General features: G+C 43.3%; 1 protein-coding gene across 2 annotated transcripts in view; it reads right to left on the reverse strand.

The window, feature by feature from the left end:
• Positions 1–20,388, reverse strand: part of MYOF (myoferlin) — a 166,125-nt gene that overhangs the window by 33,843 nt on the left and 111,894 nt on the right. For both annotated transcript variants that reach the window (XM_053582730.1, XM_053582731.1), the window contains 12 exons: positions 17,971–18,134; positions 15,322–15,436; positions 13,109–13,214; positions 11,801–11,946; positions 9,573–9,746; positions 8,586–8,694; positions 7,264–7,341; positions 4,125–4,306; positions 3,872–4,030; positions 3,654–3,752; positions 2,606–2,767; positions 486–651 (listed from right to left, as the gene is read on the reverse strand). In XM_053582730.1, the coding sequence (XP_053438705.1) occupies positions 486–651; positions 2,606–2,767; positions 3,654–3,752; positions 3,872–4,030; positions 4,125–4,306; positions 7,264–7,341; positions 8,586–8,694; positions 9,573–9,746; positions 11,801–11,946; positions 13,109–13,214; positions 15,322–15,436; positions 17,971–18,134 (1,660 nt within the window). The remainder of the gene's footprint in view (positions 1–485; positions 652–2,605; positions 2,768–3,653; positions 3,753–3,871; positions 4,031–4,124; positions 4,307–7,263; positions 7,342–8,585; positions 8,695–9,572; positions 9,747–11,800; positions 11,947–13,108; positions 13,215–15,321; positions 15,437–17,970; positions 18,135–20,388) is intronic.

Genomic DNA, 20,388 nt, shown 5'->3' on the forward strand with positions numbered 1-20,388 from the left:
AAAACCAAGAAAAAAAAAAAAAATCACACATTTTTCCTCTGTGGATAACAAACGTCTTTCAAATTACATTGCAACAAAGTTGTGATGGGTTAATGAGGTGAGATAACAGATGGAAAGCAGTTTGTTCCAATTTGAAATAAAAATCTCTTCCCTCGATGCTCATGGTGGGTGAGCACGGGGGTGGGGAGCATCCTTGTATTTCTCCATCAAAATATGTCTCACTCTAGACTATAATTACCCATTTCCATTTCTTCTTTCCTGCTGGAGTTTTACTCCGAGAGAGTGGGAACACGGCTATCTTGGTCCCCTCTGTTCTCCAAACATCTAGAACAGGGTCTGGTATTCAATGAGTTTTTAATAACCATGTGTTGAAGGTTGCAAAATCTAGACAACATATATAGGACTTACCTTGAGAAGGTTCGTAAAGACTAAATCAGACCTATGCAAGAAAATTCCTCAGACTTATTTGTAGACTTGCATTTTACCTTTTAGCTGTGGCACAATATCTTCCTTTCCCGCATAAGGGTCGCAGCGAAAGCGGTCCAGGTGATTGATGGTGCACTGGCCAACGACAGGTTTCCGCCCAAACTGCCTGTGGTCAATGACCTTGATCACCAGCGGAGGCATGTATAATTCCTCCTTGGGCAGTAACTAGGGTCACAAGGGGAAATGTCATTTCTCTTTCTTTATGAGACCTGACAGAGACAGCTGTGCCAAAAATTGACCCAAGGCAATTTTGCCATATAGCCCAGGGGACTCAGAGTAATTAGTTGGGTACTTATGTGCCAGGCAAGCAGCTCAGCGCATAAGAGCATGACCTCTCAGCCAGTCTGCCTGGGATCAAATCCTGCCTCTGCCAGCAAGAACTGCATAACTTTGGGGAACTTTTCGAACCCCTGCATGCCTCAGTTGTCTCCGCAGTAATAGCAAGGTTGTTGCATTGCCATATGTGAACTGCTCTGAAGAACACCTGGCCCTCGATAAGTGCCCCATGTCAGCCAACGTGATGTGGACCCAGCATGCTTTCCCGCTGACCTGTACTCTGCTTCCCAAGAGCGGATGTGCACAAGGCCACTAAGCCCAGGACTTTGTCATCTGCTAGCCAAGCCCGAGCAGCATTTAGAAATGGTCAAGAGAACCTCCAAGGGAAATAGCTGGGGTTGGGAGTCTTTTAGCCCTGGGAGTTCAGTGTCAAGATGGGATGCTAATTCTTCCTTGACTCCTTCTGGTTCCTCCACATGGATTTGGTGGCTTTGGTGACATTGCCTGATTGAGTAATAATTGGCTGACCCAGGGGCTTGCTGGGCATGGCATGTGTTCTGGATGAACTCGTATCTCTGGCCTTGCACAGGAAGAGGAGCCGGGGTCTACTGGGTGGCAGACTGGAGTTTTGAAGGTGGGGAAGGGATGGAGAAAGGACACGAGTGGGTGGAGCGGCTCAGGGGTAACAACGCTCTGGGATTCTGGCCATACAAGTGGCCCCATCTATTGGACAATAAAGAGGAGAGAGCGAGGGTTTTGGAGTTGGAGGCAACTTTGTCCAAACCCTGATTGCCCATTTGCTGGCCGTGTTCTCTTGTGCAAATTAGTTAATCTCTTGGTTTCCCTCAAGTTGGGCATTAGAGGGTTGGAAATGCCCACCTGTCAGGGTTAAAGACCAAGTCCACAGAGCATGAAGGCAGCTGGCACCCAGTTATAGCAGGACATAACGACTGGGGAAGAAGATGTGTGGCCACCATTCACTACGAGGCTGGATTAGTCACCTCCCCTCTCTAGGCCTCCATTTCCTCATCTGTAAAATGTGAGACTGAACCATGTAATTTCAGAGTACAAGAGCAGTGTGTAGCAACATCAAGAGCAGGAATATGACTAGGGTGGGGAAAGGAATGGGAAGGTTCCAGGATTTCCAACCCTTCAAGCTAAGGAAATGGCTTTATTTTTGCCTCTTTTGTGTAATAGAGTAAAAAAGATTTTTTTCTTACTTTTGTAAAAGTTATGACTTTGACTGCTTTAAAAATGGAAAGACGTGACTTCTGGCTCCAAGTATCATGAGGTCAGTGACAGAGGACTATTAACTAGACCTGATGCTCTCATATTTCTAATAGCCAGAGGGTGGCCTTGATAGAGCAAAAAGGACCATCCCAGAGGGGGCCTGGAGGTGAGGCACAGCCAGGAGCTGTTGGGGTCTTGCCCCACCACCCATATGGGTTCCCCTGCAGCGATCCCTTCCTAGCCAGCCAGCCCTTATCCAGAGGGTTCTGGTTGTACACCTATAGGAAGTGTATCAGGTCCTTGCCTGATTCAGAGTTAATATGTTGCCCTTGAGTGTTGATCAAGAGCCTGTAATAGATACCTGAATAGATAGAAAGTTTACTGGAGAAATAAATAAGTATTGCTTGTGGATACTTTTCTGCATCACTGGAGTGGTTTGAAGCTTAAAGAAACCATTGCTATAGTGTGAGAATCTAAGGTGGAAAAGTCACTGACAAGCTGAATGCAAGGCAGGGTTGTTGTATTTGCCAGATTTTGGAAATAAACCTGTGTGTGTGGAATATACATTCATCTTTCATTGCATGTGGACTATGATGGAATATTGATACTGTACCACTTTCATGAAGAGAACAGAACTTGGAAAGTTGGGTGTCTTCTTAAGGTTTTTGATCACCACCGACTCTACCCTTTCTCCTCCGCACTCCACAACGAGACTGGGGGATGAAATAGAGGCCATCTGGTAGTTTTTCATATTTCTTAAGCCCCAAGCTAGAATCTAAAAAAAAAATTTAAGAGAGAAGGAAACTCAGCATATGAAAAACAATATTCAAAAGGAAAAATTCTATCTCAATAACTGTCAAAGTCTTTAAGATTAGCTTGTACAGATTTGCTTAAAATATCTTTCAACATTATCCTAGCAAGCCTGCGGGTCATTCAAGGAAAGCAGATTTGTCTCCTCCCCCGACTTCCTTCTCCTGCCTGAGTGGCTATAAACACAGGGGAGGTAAGAGTGTAGGATTGAAATCCTGGCTGTGCCATCTCATGGCCATGTTGAACGCTGATGCGTTAAATAACCTCTCTCTGTCTCATCTACAAAAAGATCTGGTATCATCTATCACAGAGATGTTAAACTTCTTCTTAACATGGTGTCTGATCTGCATACATTCAGAAATGATAGCTGTTGTTGAAAGCCCCCTGCCTCAGTCTTTGAGAGCTCTTAGCAAGATAGCTGGAGAAGAAGGGAAATCTCAGGGTAATGGCTAGTTGGCTGGACAGGGGGAAGCCTTGAGAGCAGGTCAGACACTGTCCATCAAGCCTCCTGGTGGATGCCACCCTTGCCCAGGGCTCCCTCCCCACATCTGCCTCTGTACATAGATGCTCTCTGCTGGCTTGTCTGCCCCTCTCCCAGTTCTCCAGATGACCTGCAACTCAGAACTTTGCTGCCTCCCAGCAAAGCTGGACTTTAGATTCTCTCAGGAACGCTGGAATGGACTCTACTTGTTCCTTCAACAAGTCATTTCAAAGATCATCTCAAGTTTTTGGACAAAGTCGAGAAGGTGTATAGCAAGAAAATATGAGGCAGGAATCCTTTCCTATATGAGAGATTGCTGTAATAGTTACATGTGTTTAACCTGATCTAGAAAACACAAGGAGCAGCTTACCTCAATAGCAGTGAGCTGAACCACAGGCCTGATCCCCTGGGGAACCATGTACAGATTTGGTGCCCTTTGAGGGGGAAGAATGGGAAGGTTGGAGCCATCCTGCGAAACAAATACAACAACATTAATTCTACCTTTAGTTCAAGTAAATAGTGCCTAGAATTATGAACAGGTGTATTAAGAAGCTGTAGGAAAATATGAGTGAGAACACAGCAGTGTACCTTGTGCCTTAGAATCAGCTCTGCAGTTACAAGGACATCCCCACAGATCCTGTCTCCGTTCCTTACTGGGTGCCACAGAAGTCTGGGCGTGATGTCCATTTCTGAGTTCAGTTTCACCAGAGGAGAGAAAATGCTTCGTCCTAAAAATTCATCTTTGCCCTAGAGAAACAAGCGATCCTTAAATTCCCCAACAAACATCCCTTCAAATCTCCATCATTCCCCCAAGTTGTCTTAGAAATTTTAAATTACCTACCACTTGGTCATTGTCAAAAAGTTCAATGACAACTTTGGGAGGGTTCTGTAGAACAGCTTGGGGTTCCCCATAGATTTCAACTTCATCAAATATAATTGTTTGGTCCCATGTCGGGTTCAGGGTGGAGTGAATGATCTCAGTGGTTTTGCTTCGATGGAGGAAGGAGACATGAGCATATGGGTCTGAAATAGAAAAAGGGAATGACAGCAGGGCCGTGGCCAAAGTCCAGCTCCCTGGAACCACTCATTGCAATGGCTTCCTTTCCTCTGGATACAATGATCATGGACTTTCTTCACCCACCAGGAAATAGGATTTCTAAGGAGCAGGCGCACTGAGGCAGGCTGTGCCACTGCAGCAGAGGGACCTGAAATGAGGTCCTGATGTGTACTGAGGGGTCTTTCTTTGTCCCCACCAAGGCTAATTGGGCACACAGTCTTTTTCTGCAAGGGTACTGCCCTGTGGTTGAATGCAGGCTCTGCAGTCAGATGCACCACTGTTGTTCAAACCCCTCTTCACCACTGCTACATGACTGTGGGGAAAAATGCTTAATCCTCCCTCTTCTGTCCAATGAAAGTAATATCTGCTTTGGTATGGTATGGTATTGGTAGGATGAAATAATACAAAGAATGTAAATTACGTAGACTATAAATGTCTTAACACAATAACTAAGAAAATTCCTGAAGGCTATGTTTACCAGTTTGATGAAAATATTTCAAATTGTATATAAAACCAGCACATTGTACCCCATGACTGCATTAATGTACACAGCTATGATTTAATTAAAAAAAAAACACATATAGGTGGCGCCTGTGGCTCAGTGAGTAGGGCGCCGGCCCCATATGCCGAGGGTGGCGGGTTCAAACCCAGCCCCGGCCAAACTGCAACAAAAAAATAGCCGGGCGTTGTGGCGGGCGCCTGTAGTCCCAGCTGCTTGGGAGGCTGAGGCAAGAGAATCGCGTAAGCCCAAGAGTTAGAGGTTGCTGTGAGCCGTGTGATGCCACGGCACTCTACCCGAGGGCAGTACAGTGAGACTCTGTCTCTACAAAAGAAAAAAAAGAAACACATATAAATTACTTAGGACAGAGCCCCTCCTAAGGGGAGTATTTGGTAAATGCTATTTATTATCATTGTGGCTAATGCCAATGGTAAGCCATTCATTGAGCAAATATTTACTGAGCGTCAGGTCTTCAGAGTGCAGTAGTAACAGGAAAGGTTCAGACTCTCACAGAGCTATGTGGTCCCCCAGCCCCAGGCTGTGGACCGGGACCAGTCTGTGGCCTATTAGGGACCTGAACTCCACCTCCTGTCCCATCCCTCCCCCTCATCTGTGGGAAAATTGTCTTCCATGATGCTGGGTCCCTGGTGCTAAAAAGGTTGCTCATAGAGTTTACAGCCAGAACATTGTAAAAGCAGAAATCTTTCTTTCACTATACTTGAGGATAAACTGAAAGCAATTTTATATACTAAGAAGCAATCAATGTTTTCCTTTATGTTAAATAATTTCATCAACCCTTTTGGTAGTTACCTAGGGACCAACCTACCTAAGCAAAAACCTAATGTCTAACCTGAAATTCTTGCATAAGCCAAAAGGGTGCTTGGTTTTGTAGCAAGGCAGCTGTGCGGTACGAATGGAACTCTTTGTCTCTGCCCTGATGATAAATCTTATATCTCAAACTGCAAAGACTCTGCTTAGAGATTTACGCAACTTCAGTGAAGTAATTGGGAAAGGATTCTTTGACTTTCAGTGATGGAGTGCTCCCTGGTGGAGAATGTTTGAATATATCTTCGAAAACATTTTGGAGATGTTTATTCCAGGGATAACCACGAATCTGATCTAATTTGTTAAGAAAAGAAACCCATTCACCGGCGGCGCCTGTGGCTCAGTCGGTAGGGTGCCGGCCCCATATACCGAGGGTGGCAGGTTCAAACCCAGCCCCGGCCAAACTGCAACCAGAATCGCTTAAGCCCAGGAGTTGGAGGTTGCTGTGAGCTGTGTGAGGCCACGGCACTCTACCGAGGGCCATAGGGTGAGACTCTGTCTCTACAAAAAAAAAAAGAAAACCATTCACAAATGTTGGTGAATATTAGCACTTGAAATATGCTTCTGAATTGATGTGAACATGCCAGATTGTCAGGAAAATGCCTTAAGAGCTGTTTCCATAGAAGACCCAGGGAAGTTCTGTTGGGCTTCAAGTCCTGAAGAGGAATGCTCTGAAAATACCAAAGGGTGCCTCCTGACATGGTCCCACCAGCAAGGACTTAAATCCCAGGCAGGCAGGTTCTCGGTCCTTTGCCACCCCTACCAACAGCCTTTCCCTCAGAACTAGTCCAAAGGCACCAAAAGCTCCCAGGGTGTCGGCACAAGGCATGATAATGCCTTGGGGTTTCATGGTGTTAGAAATTTGGGGAGCAAGCATCAGATGGGATCAAAATGGACTTCAAACTGCCAAAAAGCCTGGTGTTGCCACAAACAGGTAGAGTTGCTGCCATCCTTTTGTCACTTTAAGAGTTATAAAAAAAACCTAAAAGATCTTAACTTCCCATCAAGCAAGGGTCCAGGGATAAAAAGACAGCTATGTGTATAAACAGAGATCAGAAATCACCCTTCCTGGTGCTTTTTGTTACTTAATTGATTAATCCTTACTATTATCAAAAGACCCTGAATCTTCTGTGTGTCCTTAGCACGCAGCACCAGGGCCTGAAGCATTCGGTAATTATTTGCCTAATGACTGAGCAGTTTGCTGTAAGCATACTAAACCAATGTCAACATGAAGAGGGTTTTTGTTGTTAGAAATGGCAAAAAGCATCCACTTGGTCAGTAGAATCAAGGCTCGGCACCTGTAGCACAGTGGTTAGGGCGCTGGCCACATGCACTGAGGGTGGTGGGTTCGAACCCGGCCCCGGCCAGCTAAACAACAATGATAACTGCAACAAAAAAAATAGCTGAGTGTTGTGGTGGGCGCCTGTAGTCCCAGCTATGTGGGAGGCTGAGGCAAGAGAATCGCTTAAGACCAAGAGTTGGAGGTTGCTGTGAGCTGTGATATAGTGAGACTCTGTCTCAAAAAAAAGAAAGAAAGAAAGAAAAGTAGGATCGAGACAGCCTGCTATGTAATAATGTGTAGCATATTTTTTTGTTTACCTGAAAAGCTATCCTTGTCTAAAGCCATGAGGTTTCTGGCTTGATAGATATAGCAGCGCAGATGGTAGATATAGACTCCTAAAATAATAAAGTAAAACAGGATAGAGATTATCTACAAGAAATATATACTGCATACTGCTATTTTTGTGGGATATTTGAAGATAATAACATGTTTCACACCCCTATTAGCACCCCTATCTAGTTCCTCATAGGATAGAGGGCAGTAGGACCCCCACAGTTGACCACCTCCCTACACTGACCCCTCCTTAAGGTGACCTAATTTTTATAGACTGAACCCACACCACCTGTACATATTGGTACAGTAGGCCTACTTCGTTAAGTTGACCACCTCCATCTATTGACCAGTTTGTTACGATCCCGTGGGTGGTCCATGTACAGAGGTTCTACTATATAATGATAATGTTGCCCTCCCAAAGTAAAATTTACTTCCTGTAAAATAAAATCTATTTTTAAAAATGCTATAGTAAGCTCAATGCCACTGTGTCAATCAGGAGAGCATTGCTTTTGCTGTAAATAAACTTCCTGGATTTAGGGTCTGCTTTAACATGCAACAGGGTCTCCAGCAATTATAGAAATTGGGCTTTCTATACTACTTCAACACCGGATCTGAGAAGGCTGTCTGCTGAAAGTGACTCTGACATTTCAGAATCTTCCCACTCCTTCTCTTTATTATTATATTAACACATACACACACACACACAATTTGTGAGACACCAAAGCTCTGTGATTCAGTGCATAGATTCTGGGAGCCTGATTACTTGAGTTCAATTTTGTCTCTAGTGCTTACAAGCTATCAGACTGGGTGAGTTATTTAATCTTCCTGCACCTTGGTTCCCTCATTTATAAAATGGGAACAATAATAGCATCTATCTTAGATGGTTGCTATTAGGATTAAACAAATTACTATAAGCACAGTTGCTGGTACAGGCTTAGACCTACACAAGTATTTGCTATTATCATAGAGAAGGTCTGCTTCAGTCTAAAATTTTGAAGGTTATCACTGAAACCAAACTTTATAGTTGAGCCTTTTTTTCTAGTTAAAATAATAATTTGGGGGGGGCTTCCTAGCTAGAATGAATACATGTTAGACAGACTATGCTAAAATCAATGATTTGATTACCCTTCATCCCAAATATGATGGAGTTTTTAAAACTGTATTTTCTAAAATCTTCTTCAAGCAATGACAATGAGATCCATGCTTGCATGAAGAGTTTAAAAAAAATCATACTTGGTGATTCAAAGAGTTTTCTTAAGATAAAAGTTATAGAAGCGGAATTGGCCAAGTCACGTTTAAAACTCACGGTCGAAATTACAAGAAACAATGGGGGTGTTGGCTCCAAACACGGTGGTGGCGCTGTGCTTCTGTTTTTCCATGCCCTTTTCATCTCCATCCTCTGTAGTGTCTGCCCCCTAAGATAAGAGGCAGAAAAGTCAATTAACTCTACCTAAAAACAGAATCAAACCAAGAGGCAAGAATCACAAATGGAATGGCGACTGTTACAAGATTTCCTTATCCATTCACCCTGTTGATAAATAGGCCCAGGGACTCCCCCAAAGTCGCTGAGCTAGAAAGCAGCAGAGAGGGAAGTGGGAGCAACCTTCTTACATCCGTCCGGGTTCGCCAAACCCTGCTGCTGAAAGAAAGGGGAAAAAAGAAAACAATGTGGAGGATAAGTGGATTAGAAGGACAGGAGGAGGAAGAGAAAGGGCGACAGCAGCAGATTACAGGAGGTCAGAGCGCAGAAAACAAAAATAGGCTGTTGGGAAATGGTTCCTGGCCACCGTTCTGGTTTAGACCACCCACGGCCATTTTCAGATTCCTCCTTCCACCTGCCTGCTTTTTCTCTTCCTGTCTTCTTTATTATGCTTCCATATGAATTGTTCTTTAATTTTGGGAGCCATCCCTCTGATTTCCACCCCCTCACATCTGTATGTTTAACTTTTTTGGTTTCTTGAACAATTGCAATTTCCAAAGCATGATCCAAGGAGCCTGTTCCTGAGATGTTAATAGATGTTACCTGAAACAGGGTCCCGGAACAGATATCTTTGGAAAATGTTAGGTGAAACAGGTGTGTCTGCAGTAGTATTTCCTGACTTAGAACATTTCTTATGTGCATGGTCTATTTGTCCCATAACAGTCGTTCAGCACCTATGATGTGTAACTTTCCTCTAACCTATGTGGACTCTCACAGTACTGGGGTTTCAGGGAGCTCTATAGAGCTGGCCCTGTTGTAGTTAACACTCATATATTTTCTCTACACCAATATTTTTGCACTTTGCCTACTTACAAGAGCACCTTCAAGTTTAAAGATGGCAGCTGCACCATGAGTTTCTGAAGGTGCCATTTTTCTCCTCCAGCGTCTGCGGCGAAAGGTATCTGAACTACGCTGTTTCCAGTGAAATTTCCAGCCAATTAAAGAAGCATATTCCCAACCCTCCTGGTCTTCATATTCTTCCATGGCCTAAAACAGAGGCAAAAATGTTAACGATGAGAATAATAGTCCTTATGTGGATAAAACAAGTCATTTTGTCAACTAACAAATATGTAATATTAAAATCTCCTCTGTGCCGTGCACTATGCTAGAGCCAGCGATACAGCAAAGGAAAAACAAAAACAACGGAGAGACCCCTTAATATTTTGAAATTAAAAAAGAGAAAAAGAAAAAACAGACAGGATCTCTGCCCTTGCAGAGTGTTCCCTGTGTCTGGGAAATTAGAAGGGGAACCAGGCAGCCACCATACAATGGGATGGTTGTGTGTGGTGGACACACCCACAGGAAGAGCTCCTTACTCAGACGTGGGGGCAAGAAGAATAAGAGGATTCTTTCTCAAATTGCTTTCTGTTTTCTCACTCATTAGTTTCAAAGAACATTGCTATTTTGATGTAGTTTGGAAAACATTATCATCTCCATGTTATGTATGGGGGGGGGAGAGGGGGGGAAGATGATAGCGCCCCCTGAAGGTTTAAATGTCTTACTAAGCTCATAGCTTGCCATAATTAAATGAATAGATAAGAGTATATTATTTCTGTAATAACTAATAATTCATAAGCATGGTATTTTTCAGCTTAAAAACTATACAAATTATACAAATTTGTATGGATATACAAATTCTCTCGGTTTTCTTTTCTTTCTTTCTTTCTTTTTTTTTTTTGCAGTTTTTGGCCCGGGCTGGGTTTGAACCCACCACCTCCAGTATATGGGGCTGGCTCCCTAGTCCTTGAGCCACAGGCACTGCCCTTATCTTGGTTTTCAATGTAATACTCTGTTCATTAACAAATAAGAGTATTCATTCTGTAACAAGGGTTGTGTTAACGTTTGAGGGACAGACAGGGTCTTTGCCATCATGTAGCTGACATTGTAATGGTAGATATTTATTTAGATCTCTTAAAAGTACGACTGGAGGGTGGCACCTGTGGCTCAGGGGGTAGGGCGCTGGACCCATATACGGTGGGTGGCAGGTTTGAACCCGGCCCCGGCCAGCTAAAACAGCAGTGACAATTGCAACAAAAAATAGCCAGGCATTGTGGCAGGTGCCTGTAGTCCCAGCACTCAGGAGGCTGAGGCAAGAGAACTGCCTAAGCCCAAGAGTTGAAGGTTGCTGTGAGCTGTGATGCCACAGCACTCTACCAAGGGTGACAAAGTGAGACTCTGTCTCCAAAAAAAAAACAAGTATGACTGGATTTAATAAATGTAAAATAATACTTAATAATATTTAGGATCTTGGGAATAAGAGGTCATGTGGATAATTATTATGTTGGGTCTATTTTTTTTTCAGTTTGAATAAATGTAAAATGCAGGTTAACCTCAATCTTGGAACGGATCCTTTAGTAATATTAATAGTGGCAAGGAACTATTTCACAAAGCCAAGAGTAAGGCAGGTTAGGGACATGATCAAAGGTCTGAGAAATATTCCTTGATAGAACTGGGCCACATCCCGAGCCTGTCATAAAATGCAGGCCTTACGGATTGTAGATGATGCATATTCAGTCCCTCATATGCACAGACACTGCTATATATGCCACGTAGTATTATTCTATTTAATTTACAATTATTCCCTTTAGAACTTACAATACCCCAATCAGGTATAGATATTATTCCCATTTTGCAGACGAGACAAAAATTGAAGATCTGAATCCTTACATATCTCGTTACAAGTTGTGAGTTATTGCACTACCACATTATGCTGCTGAAATCATTTCAGTTTCTTCGAACAGCTCTATAGCAGTTCTCAACCCTGAGCTTGCCTCAGAATCACCAGGGAGGCTCCTTGAACTACAGATTTCTCGTCCCACCCCCAGAGTTTCTTAATCCGTAGGTCTGGGGTGAGATATTACTAGCAAGTACCCCCAGGTGAGGCATTCTTGGTTTGATGGGCACACTTTGACAATTCCTGATCACAGCATTAAGCCCTAGACTTGCAAATAGCTTCTGAAGAAATATCTAGTTCACTGGAACTCCATATGGTCAGGGAGGCAGAACTCCCTCCCTGCTTCACCGTCTTCCTCTCCCCTCACCTTTGCAGTACTTGAAGCTGTCTGTGTTACATCTTTCTTGCGTTTCCGGACTAGCCTTCGCCGCCTATGCGTGTGATACATTTTCTCTGCTGCAACCCAGGATTTGGGTTTATTATCAGGAGGAATAGTAATTCCATACTCCCAGCCTAGAACAGAGTTTGTGAACAGTCACCCAAAAGAAATACATTCACCAGATTGACAAAAAAACCTCCAGGAATAGTCGCTCCCTCTGTCCCAGAGGTTCTCTCCGATTTTGACTATGTGCACGGCTCCTTCACTTTGCTGGGATTCAGCCAAACTGAACCAGCCTCATTCCCCCGCTCCCTCTTCAAAACAGTCTTTTTGTGCTGTGGAATTGGCCTTCATTTTCTAGACCTCTAGTCATTCCTGGTGATTCAGAGCATCCAAGAATAAAACACAGTCCAGGAGACAGAAGGCGACAAATGGGGAGGACATGGGCCATGTAGTCACACAACGTGGGATCAGATCCCAACACTGCTGGGTGCTGGCTGTTTACAAAGTAAGTTGCCTGCCAGTTGGTAACCTACTTAAAGCCCAATTTCTCCATTACAAAGGTAAAATACATCTTTGTATAGGGTTACAGTTATTTCAACACAATCAAAGGAATACTGTATGCAAAGCACAGGGGCCATACTTAGCACATAGTTATTGCCCAATCAATGCTAATCATTATTCTGAAACATGGTGTGTGCATCAGGATCAGCGAGGAACTTATAACTGAACTGAAGTCTTCTCTATCAGCTTTAGTTCTTTCTGTTCACTGTTCCCTCTTATAAGGAAGGAAATCAAATTTTCTTCGGTTGAAATCTTAACTTTAAATTACTATTACAGAAAAAGATAAACACCACCACCAGAAGCTATGTCAATAATCTGTATTATTGCTTAATAGGGTGACTTTTAAAATATTTTACAGTTCTCCTTTCTGAGCTAGGGGGCCCCTGAATGGGATACTCCCAGGGAGATCATGGGATATGGTTAGACTAGAGAAAGCTCAAACTCCAGCTCCCTCCCAAACTCTATTTCCGGATCATCAAGCATCTCAAAGCCCAACCAGTTGGCCACACATCACTGGATATTCTTCATTTTTTTAATCAACAAGACCAATCAGATAAGCGTGTTTTTCATTCTTAACACCCCATCCCCACCCTGCATCCGTTAAAGCATTTGCTCCTCCCTCAGATTCTATATTTGAATAGTCATAGAGAACAGCAACAGACCAGTTGCTATAGAGCAGCAGAAAGGCCCTGCTGCAGGGCCCCCCGTCAGGTAATAGATGTGAAATGTCACCTTTCTCATCCACCGCTCGATTGATGTCATACACCCAGGCATCATCTTCCCATTCCCAACCTGGAGGACAAGTCAACTCGCTGGGTGATGCTGCTTTATCGCCATTCTTTAAAAAAATACAATAAAAACAAAGAAGAAAAGTAAGCATAGTGTCAACAAGATGAAAAGGGTAAGATAATAGTTTCTCATATGTGACGAAAGTATCCACAGGTTTACTTAGATACCACCTTAGAGATCTACTTTCCTCAAGAGAAGTCTCTAATCTTTACACATAATTGCTGTACACAAATTGTTTAAACTGTCTTCTGTCTTTACTATTAGGGAAAGTATTAGGCTGCACCATGCAAAATTGTTGTCTTTGTAGGTCATAGTGATGGAATCTCAGCAGTTTCATGTGGTTCAACTCAGTACTATAAAATGCTACAACAATCTTTATGACAGCTTAGCTAGAAAAGAACCCATCAAAGAATGGATTAAAGACATGTGGTCACGTGTTTTCACGTACCGAGAATTGCTACTGGAGGCTCATGATGCTAATCATACAAGATTGAGCAAAGTTTATGTGAAGTACTGATTTAAGTATTCATAAAACTGATAGAGTTATGAAAATAAAATTCATAAGTGAAGGAATTCAAGGTAGCCCATAAACAGTGGAAAAACACTCAGCTTCACTTTAAATTAAGAGAGTGAAAATTGAAATAACAACAGGATACCACTTATCCATGTATTGGCAAAGATGATAAAGTGGATGGTGAGTGTTTAGGCAAATAGCTTTCTCACATTGTTGATAGAAATATAAACTTATAAAACCTCCTTGAAAAGCAAATCAGCAGTATTTATCAAAATTTTATATATTTAAACCGTAACCAAGCAAATTCAAGGATTTTTTTTTTTTTAATTTTTTTTCAAGGATCTTTCTTAAAGGTAAACTTTTATAAGCAAATAAAAATGTATATACAAGGATATTTACTGTTGTATTGTTTATAAAAACTAAAGACAAGTAAAAAAGCACCTAAATGTCCATGAGGATGGAATTAATTAAATGAATGATAGGAGATGCATATAATAAAACATTTTCCAGTTGGACGGGTTTTTATTTATTTATTTTTTTGACACAGGGTCTCACTCAGTTGCCTAGTCTGCAGTGCAGTGGTCTGATCAGAGCTCACTGTAACCTCAAATCCCTGGGCTCTAGTGATGTTCCTGTTTCAGCCTCCTGAGTAGCTGGGACCACAGGCATGGGACACCATTCCTGGCTAATGTTTAAATTTTTTGTAGAGACAGGGTCTCACTATATTGCCCAGGCTTGTCTCAAACTCCTGGCCTCAACCTATCCTCTCATCACAGCCTCCTGAAGTGCTAGGATTACAGGCGTGAGCCACGACACCTAGCTCTAGGCATTTATTTTTATTTATTTATTTTTTGAGACAGAGTGTCACTTTGTCACCCCCAGTAGAGTCATAGCTCACAGCAACCTCAGACTCTTGGGCTCAAGCGATTCTCTTGGCTCAGCCTCCCAAATAGCTGGGACTACAGCTGCCCAACACAACACCCAGCTATTTTTAGAGAGAAGACCACAGGCTGGTCTCAAACCTGTGAGCTCAGGCAATCCACCAGCCTTGGCCTCCCAGAGTGCTGGGGTTACAGGCATGAGCCACTGTGCCTGGCCCTACACATTTATATTTAAAAGCTCATAAATCTATATGCACTGATTATCAAAAGATGTCCAAGATATATTATTATGTAAAAAACAAAAGCTGTAGAACTGTCCATAAAATAGAATTCTTTTTAGCAAGGAAAAAAGAAGTTATATATCTGCTATCAATGGCTATCTTTGGGTAATGGAGTACAGAACAGAGAGAAGAATTACTTTTCATTTTCTTTAACACTGTTTGGATTTCTAAAAGACAAGAATATTTCCTTTATTATGATTTTAAAAACTAGTTAAAAATGAAATATTTACCCTAAAAAAATTCACACAACCCGGACTTTACCATGTACCCACATCTAGTGAAATGGGGCCAATCTCTATCCCCTAGAAAGTAACTGTCATAGCACTTGTGTTGCTCCAGTTGTAAGTGGAAGACTGTTCAGATCATAAGATGGAGCAGGAGAGAGGGTGAAGCCCAGGCGGGGGGCTGGTGGGTTACCAGCGAATCTATGAAGCAGAAGTGATGGCATGGGAGGGCTTCTCTCCAGAGGGGGCTGCTCACCGCATCGGTGTAGGTGTCCTCTGCTGGCTTCCACTCGCCCCCTGGGTAGCGGCTCTCATTCTGGTAGACTTCATCGGTGAACTCCGTGTGACCTGCATCCGCCTCAGTCAGCAAGCTGCAGGGGCGGGAGAGATGGACCAGCAGCCCCAGTTACTGCCAGCGGCCAGGAAGTGTCTGTGCTCTGGGAGTGGCACCCGCTCCCTCTTGGCTCTACCCCTCTTGGTCCTGCACTCCAAACTCCTCTGTACTAATCGCTTTTGACATTCCTTGGAAGAAAGGGCCTGCTGGAACCATGCAACCTAAATGATGGAGAACTTGACTCAGCAGGGCTGCTCCTGCTTGGCGATCAGGGTGGGGAAGCTGTGGGCAGCTTCTTCCAGGGCCCATGCTGCTGTTTCAGTGCAGGGCTGTTGGCTTTCTCTGCTTGGCTAACAGTTCAAAATGACTAGAAGTCGTCCTCCACATGCCCCCTATTTTTAAAAAATGGAGTGGAGCCAGTCCCATGAAGCCAAGTGTGGAAACATTTACTCATGGCTTGCTAGGTCTACGTAACACAAACGGAAGGGAGGAGCTCACGTCTTCTGGATGGTTCCTAGCTAGACAACCAAGCCAGGTCATTGAAGACTCCAAACGCTGCTTGGGCACCTGAGAAATCCGCACTGACTCTCTACCGTGCCAATTTGCCTTTGGATTTGGAACATTTTGACAGCCCACAGAAGAAAGTACATTTCTCAAGTCTTCTGTCAGGTACCCCTCGAATGAGGGTTCTTTTTCCTTTACCATCTCTGCGTCTTTCCCTGCCATATCCTAGAATCAAGAACTGGAAAAGAATCAAAAATAGAGTCCCAACTCTTTGTATAAATTTGGTCCATCCATCACTTCTCTGGGCCCCGGGAAAGGAGATTAAGAGCCCTGGCTGCTGCCTCTAGGATCCCATCCAGCCCCAACATGCTCAGCCTTCTGCTTTTTCCATCACGATTCCCCTCTACACTTCCCCTGTCCTCACTAAGCCTCCTTCCCTCTGTCCAGAGCAAACCCCCTCTTCGTCCCTTCACCCATCTTCCTTCAAAGAAAGCTGGCCTGAGTTGAGAGAAATGGTGCGTAAGCACTGGGCCTTAACAGGCCAGCATTTCCCTTCCCTCCCCTCCAATGGCTTTGTGAGTATTAAAAACAAACAACAGGGTGGCGCCTGTGGCTCAGTGAGTAGGGCGCCGGCCCCATATGCCAAGGGTGGCAGGTTCAAACCCAGCCCTGGCCAAACTGCAACAAAAAAATAGCCGGGCATTGTGGCGGGCTCCTGTAGTCCCAGCTGCTCGGGAGGCTGAGGCAAGAGAATTGCTTAAGCCCAACAGTTAGAGGTTGCTTTGAGCAGTGTGATGCCACAGCACTCTACCTGAGGGCGGTACAGTGAGACTCTGTCTCTACAAAAAAAAAACAAAAAACAAAAAAAACAGAGAGACCAAACTCTGGTTGGAGGCCTTAAGATCCCCTTCACAAGGTGGTCTCCCCCAAACTCAAGTGTGCTGTCACAAGGGATGGAGCAGAGGGAGCGCTAGCTCTAATGCTGCTGGAGCATCTAAAAATCAGGCTTTAGTGTCCGCTAGCCTCCAGGGGAAACATGCTTTCCCCTTATATTGTTGAGTTTTTCTTTCTTTTTAATAACAGCTTTTGAGATATAACTCACATATCATGCAATTCACCCATTTAAAATGTACCTTCTATTGCTTCTTGCAGACATCTCAGTATAACAGCTGAGTGTTGGTTTGGGAGCCCAGGCTAGACTTGGGTTCGACCCCAGCTCTGTTGCTTACAGGCTGCGTGCCTTTGAACAAGTTCCTTAATCTCTCTAGATCCCAGCTTCCTTACTGGCATGGTGGAGCTAACCCTACTTCTTGTGGGGAGATAATTCTCTGTAAGAGATTATTATTAATGTAAGTCTCTTTCATTTCTGCACATCTTGCCAGGTGAGGCACTAACAATCTTCTCAAGAATATTTATATGGGGAACCATCTTGGAAGACACAGGTGGTCTCTCTCCAGAACAACAGGCCTGCCTGCTTACTGTTCGTTGTTAAATATTCGGGTTCCTTCAGCTCAAGGTTCCTCTCTTGTAACGCAATCCAGTTCATGTAAAAGTGTCATCTAGCCCTCTACTAGATACCCTGTGAGAGCTGTGGCATGCAGAGCTAAAGAAAATGTTGAAACTGGTATTGCCATTGCTGTGGGCAATAAAGTTCTTTTTTTCTGACCCAGGTGTCAGTCGTATCCTGCCAGCATCCATGAAATTGGGGCAGGCAACCTTGTTAGTTTCCCATAGGCTATAATCTCAGAACCTTCATGATTTGTGCTACTACCCCGCTCGTGGGGCTGTAGTCAACATTAAATAAGATGACGCCGATGCTGTTTAGGCACAGTCACACATAATAAGCTCTTCACAATGTTAGTTTCCAGGTGCTTTTTATATTTGTCTATCTCATCATGGGACACTGATGACATCTTTCAGCTTTCTATGAATTCCTATAGACTGACCCCAGCTCAGTGGGTGCTATATAAATATTATCAAGGATGATGACAGAAAAAATTCATTTAGTAATTTCTAGGGAAAGTCTTCATGGCATCCATTTTTTCCCTCATAAAACAGAACACTTACCTTCTTTCAGGATCCACTATCCACTCTCCTTCCCATTCCCAGCCTTTTGGAGGCAAAAAGAATTCTCTCTTGAGCTTTATTTTTCCTGTCACATCAGAAAATTTATGACGTCTCACTAATCCAGAGGTGCCCCATTTTCCAAACATGAGAGCTTGGTTTTCATACTATTAAAAACAAAAATAAAATTGGAGAAAAATTATCACAGAGCAAGAAATAAAGCCAGCCCACAAATTCTCAAGTCATTTAGGACTTAGGGCAGACAACCACAGAAAGTAAGAAAGCTTTATGCGCAGAAGATACAGTTCTAACTGGGGCTCTTACTGATTTTGCAACTTTAAATAATTCATCTTTCTAAGGCTTGGAGTTCTCAGCTGAAAACTGGGGATAACACCACCTCTCTTGCAGAGTTGTTCTGTGGTTAAAATGTGCAACTGTTTATGAATGTGCTTTGTAAATAGTGGTATAGCAAGCTAGTTGTTTCTATTATTATTTTGAAAGGTTCAAAATAGTTCTCTGAACCTTTTATTTATTCATTTTTAATTTCAGGTTAATGTGCAGGTACAACTAGGTTACCATTTGCATCTGTTAGGTAGAGACCCTGTTGTAGTTGTGTCCCGCACTCAAGAGTGTGCCATACACCCTTACTTTGTGCCCGTTAGGTGGGAGCACACTAATGCCCCTCTGTCTTCCACTCCCCCAACTTGAATTGAATTGAATTTTTCTCTTCTGTGGGTGTGTATTCAATAGTCTACTGGCTTCATATTAGTATTGAGTACATTGAATACTTCCTTTTCTTTCTTTCTTTTTTTTTTTTTTTTTTACTATGAAGAATGTTTTGACTCTATCTAGGTTAATACAAAAGATGTAAAGTTTCCATTTTCTTATGGATGAATAGTATTCCATGGTAGACATTATACCACAGTTTGTCAATCCAGTCCTGTGTTGATGGCATTTAAGTTGTTTCCTCATCTTGGCAATTGTAAATTGAGCTGCAATAAACAACCTAGTGCAAATGAATGTCCTTATGATACAATGATTTCTTTTTCTTCTGGGTAGATGCCTACTAATGGGATTGCAGGATTGAATGGGAGGTCTAATTTGAGTTCTTTGAGGATTCTCCATGCTTCTTTCCAGAGAGGTTATATTAGTTTGCAGTCCCACCAGCAGTGTAAAAGTGTTCCCCCATCCCCATTTGTGCCCAGATCTGCAGCTTTAGGATTACGTGAAGTAGGCTATTCTCACTGGGGTTAGAGGATATCTCAGGTTGGTTTTGATTTGCATTGCATCAGATCAGGGATGATGAGCATTTTTTCATATGCTTGTTAGCCATTTGTCTGTCTTCCTCAGAGAAGTGAACATTATCTTTTAAATACCTATAAAAGTTCTCAACTTATGAATGTGTAGATTCATAAAATTTATTTGTAAATCTGCTGTTTAGAACTTGGGGCACATTTACCCACAAGTACAATATATAATTCATGGACTATTTCCCGGGCAGTCTACAAAGAACCCACCTGGAACATGAAGGCCCTTTACCACCCAGTCCTTATGGGCCCTAAACTTTATGAGCCTTAATTCCCTCCTGGGCATGGCTGGTAAACCAAGACCTTTCTGGGAAGCAGGTTTAGCAGCAGTGGCAGACCCTGGTTTACAGGGCATTCCTTTCCAAGTTAGAATGTATAAATCTCTGATGGTCTTGCTCTTCACTCTCTCCACCATAGAGAGGATTGAGATTTGCCAGTGTGGTGATTATGGCTGTTTGGGCCCGAGCTGGAATTTCCAATTCTTCTGCTGATGAACCCATTGATAAGATGATTTGCATGAGACATAGCAAAGGTTTTGGCTGCAGGCTGAGGAAGGAGATTTGAGTAGGGACCTGGTTAGGAAACTGGGATCCCAAGGACACAGCAGTGTTTGTCTTAGATGCTGGCTCTGAGCCTGGAGGGACGACGAACTTCAGGCAGAAGCTAACGGAGCTGTTTTCACAAGGACAATGAGACTTGCAGACATGTGACAAGGACACAGAATGGAAGAGCAAAGCATTCCTGCTGCTCCTGCTCGGAAACCAGCATGGCTCCAGTAAAAGCCGGGCAAGACCTTGGCATGGACGAGAGGCCAGCAGCAGCAGCAGTGGAGATGGAGCCTCCGTGGCTCTGAGGGCGTGGCCCTTAGCCAGCAGCAGTGAGGCAGGGCAGTAAGAAAAAAGTATTCCATCCAGCACATGTGAAGCACCTCACAGACCCCCAGAAATCGTGAGGGGAAATTTTGCAGAGAACTAAATTTGGGTATTAGCACATGAAGGCAAGACCAGCGGAACTCCTATTATTAATGTGCCCCTGCGGGTGTTCACAGGCCAGTCAACTCTCTGCATAAGTTGAGGCTTGAGTTCCACTCTACGCAGAGAAGAATCTGGAAATG

Source organism: Nycticebus coucang, chromosome 3 (assembly GCF_027406575.1).
Source record: "Nycticebus coucang isolate mNycCou1 chromosome 3, mNycCou1.pri, whole genome shotgun sequence".
NCBI lineage: Eukaryota > Metazoa > Chordata > Mammalia > Primates > Lorisidae > Nycticebus > Nycticebus coucang.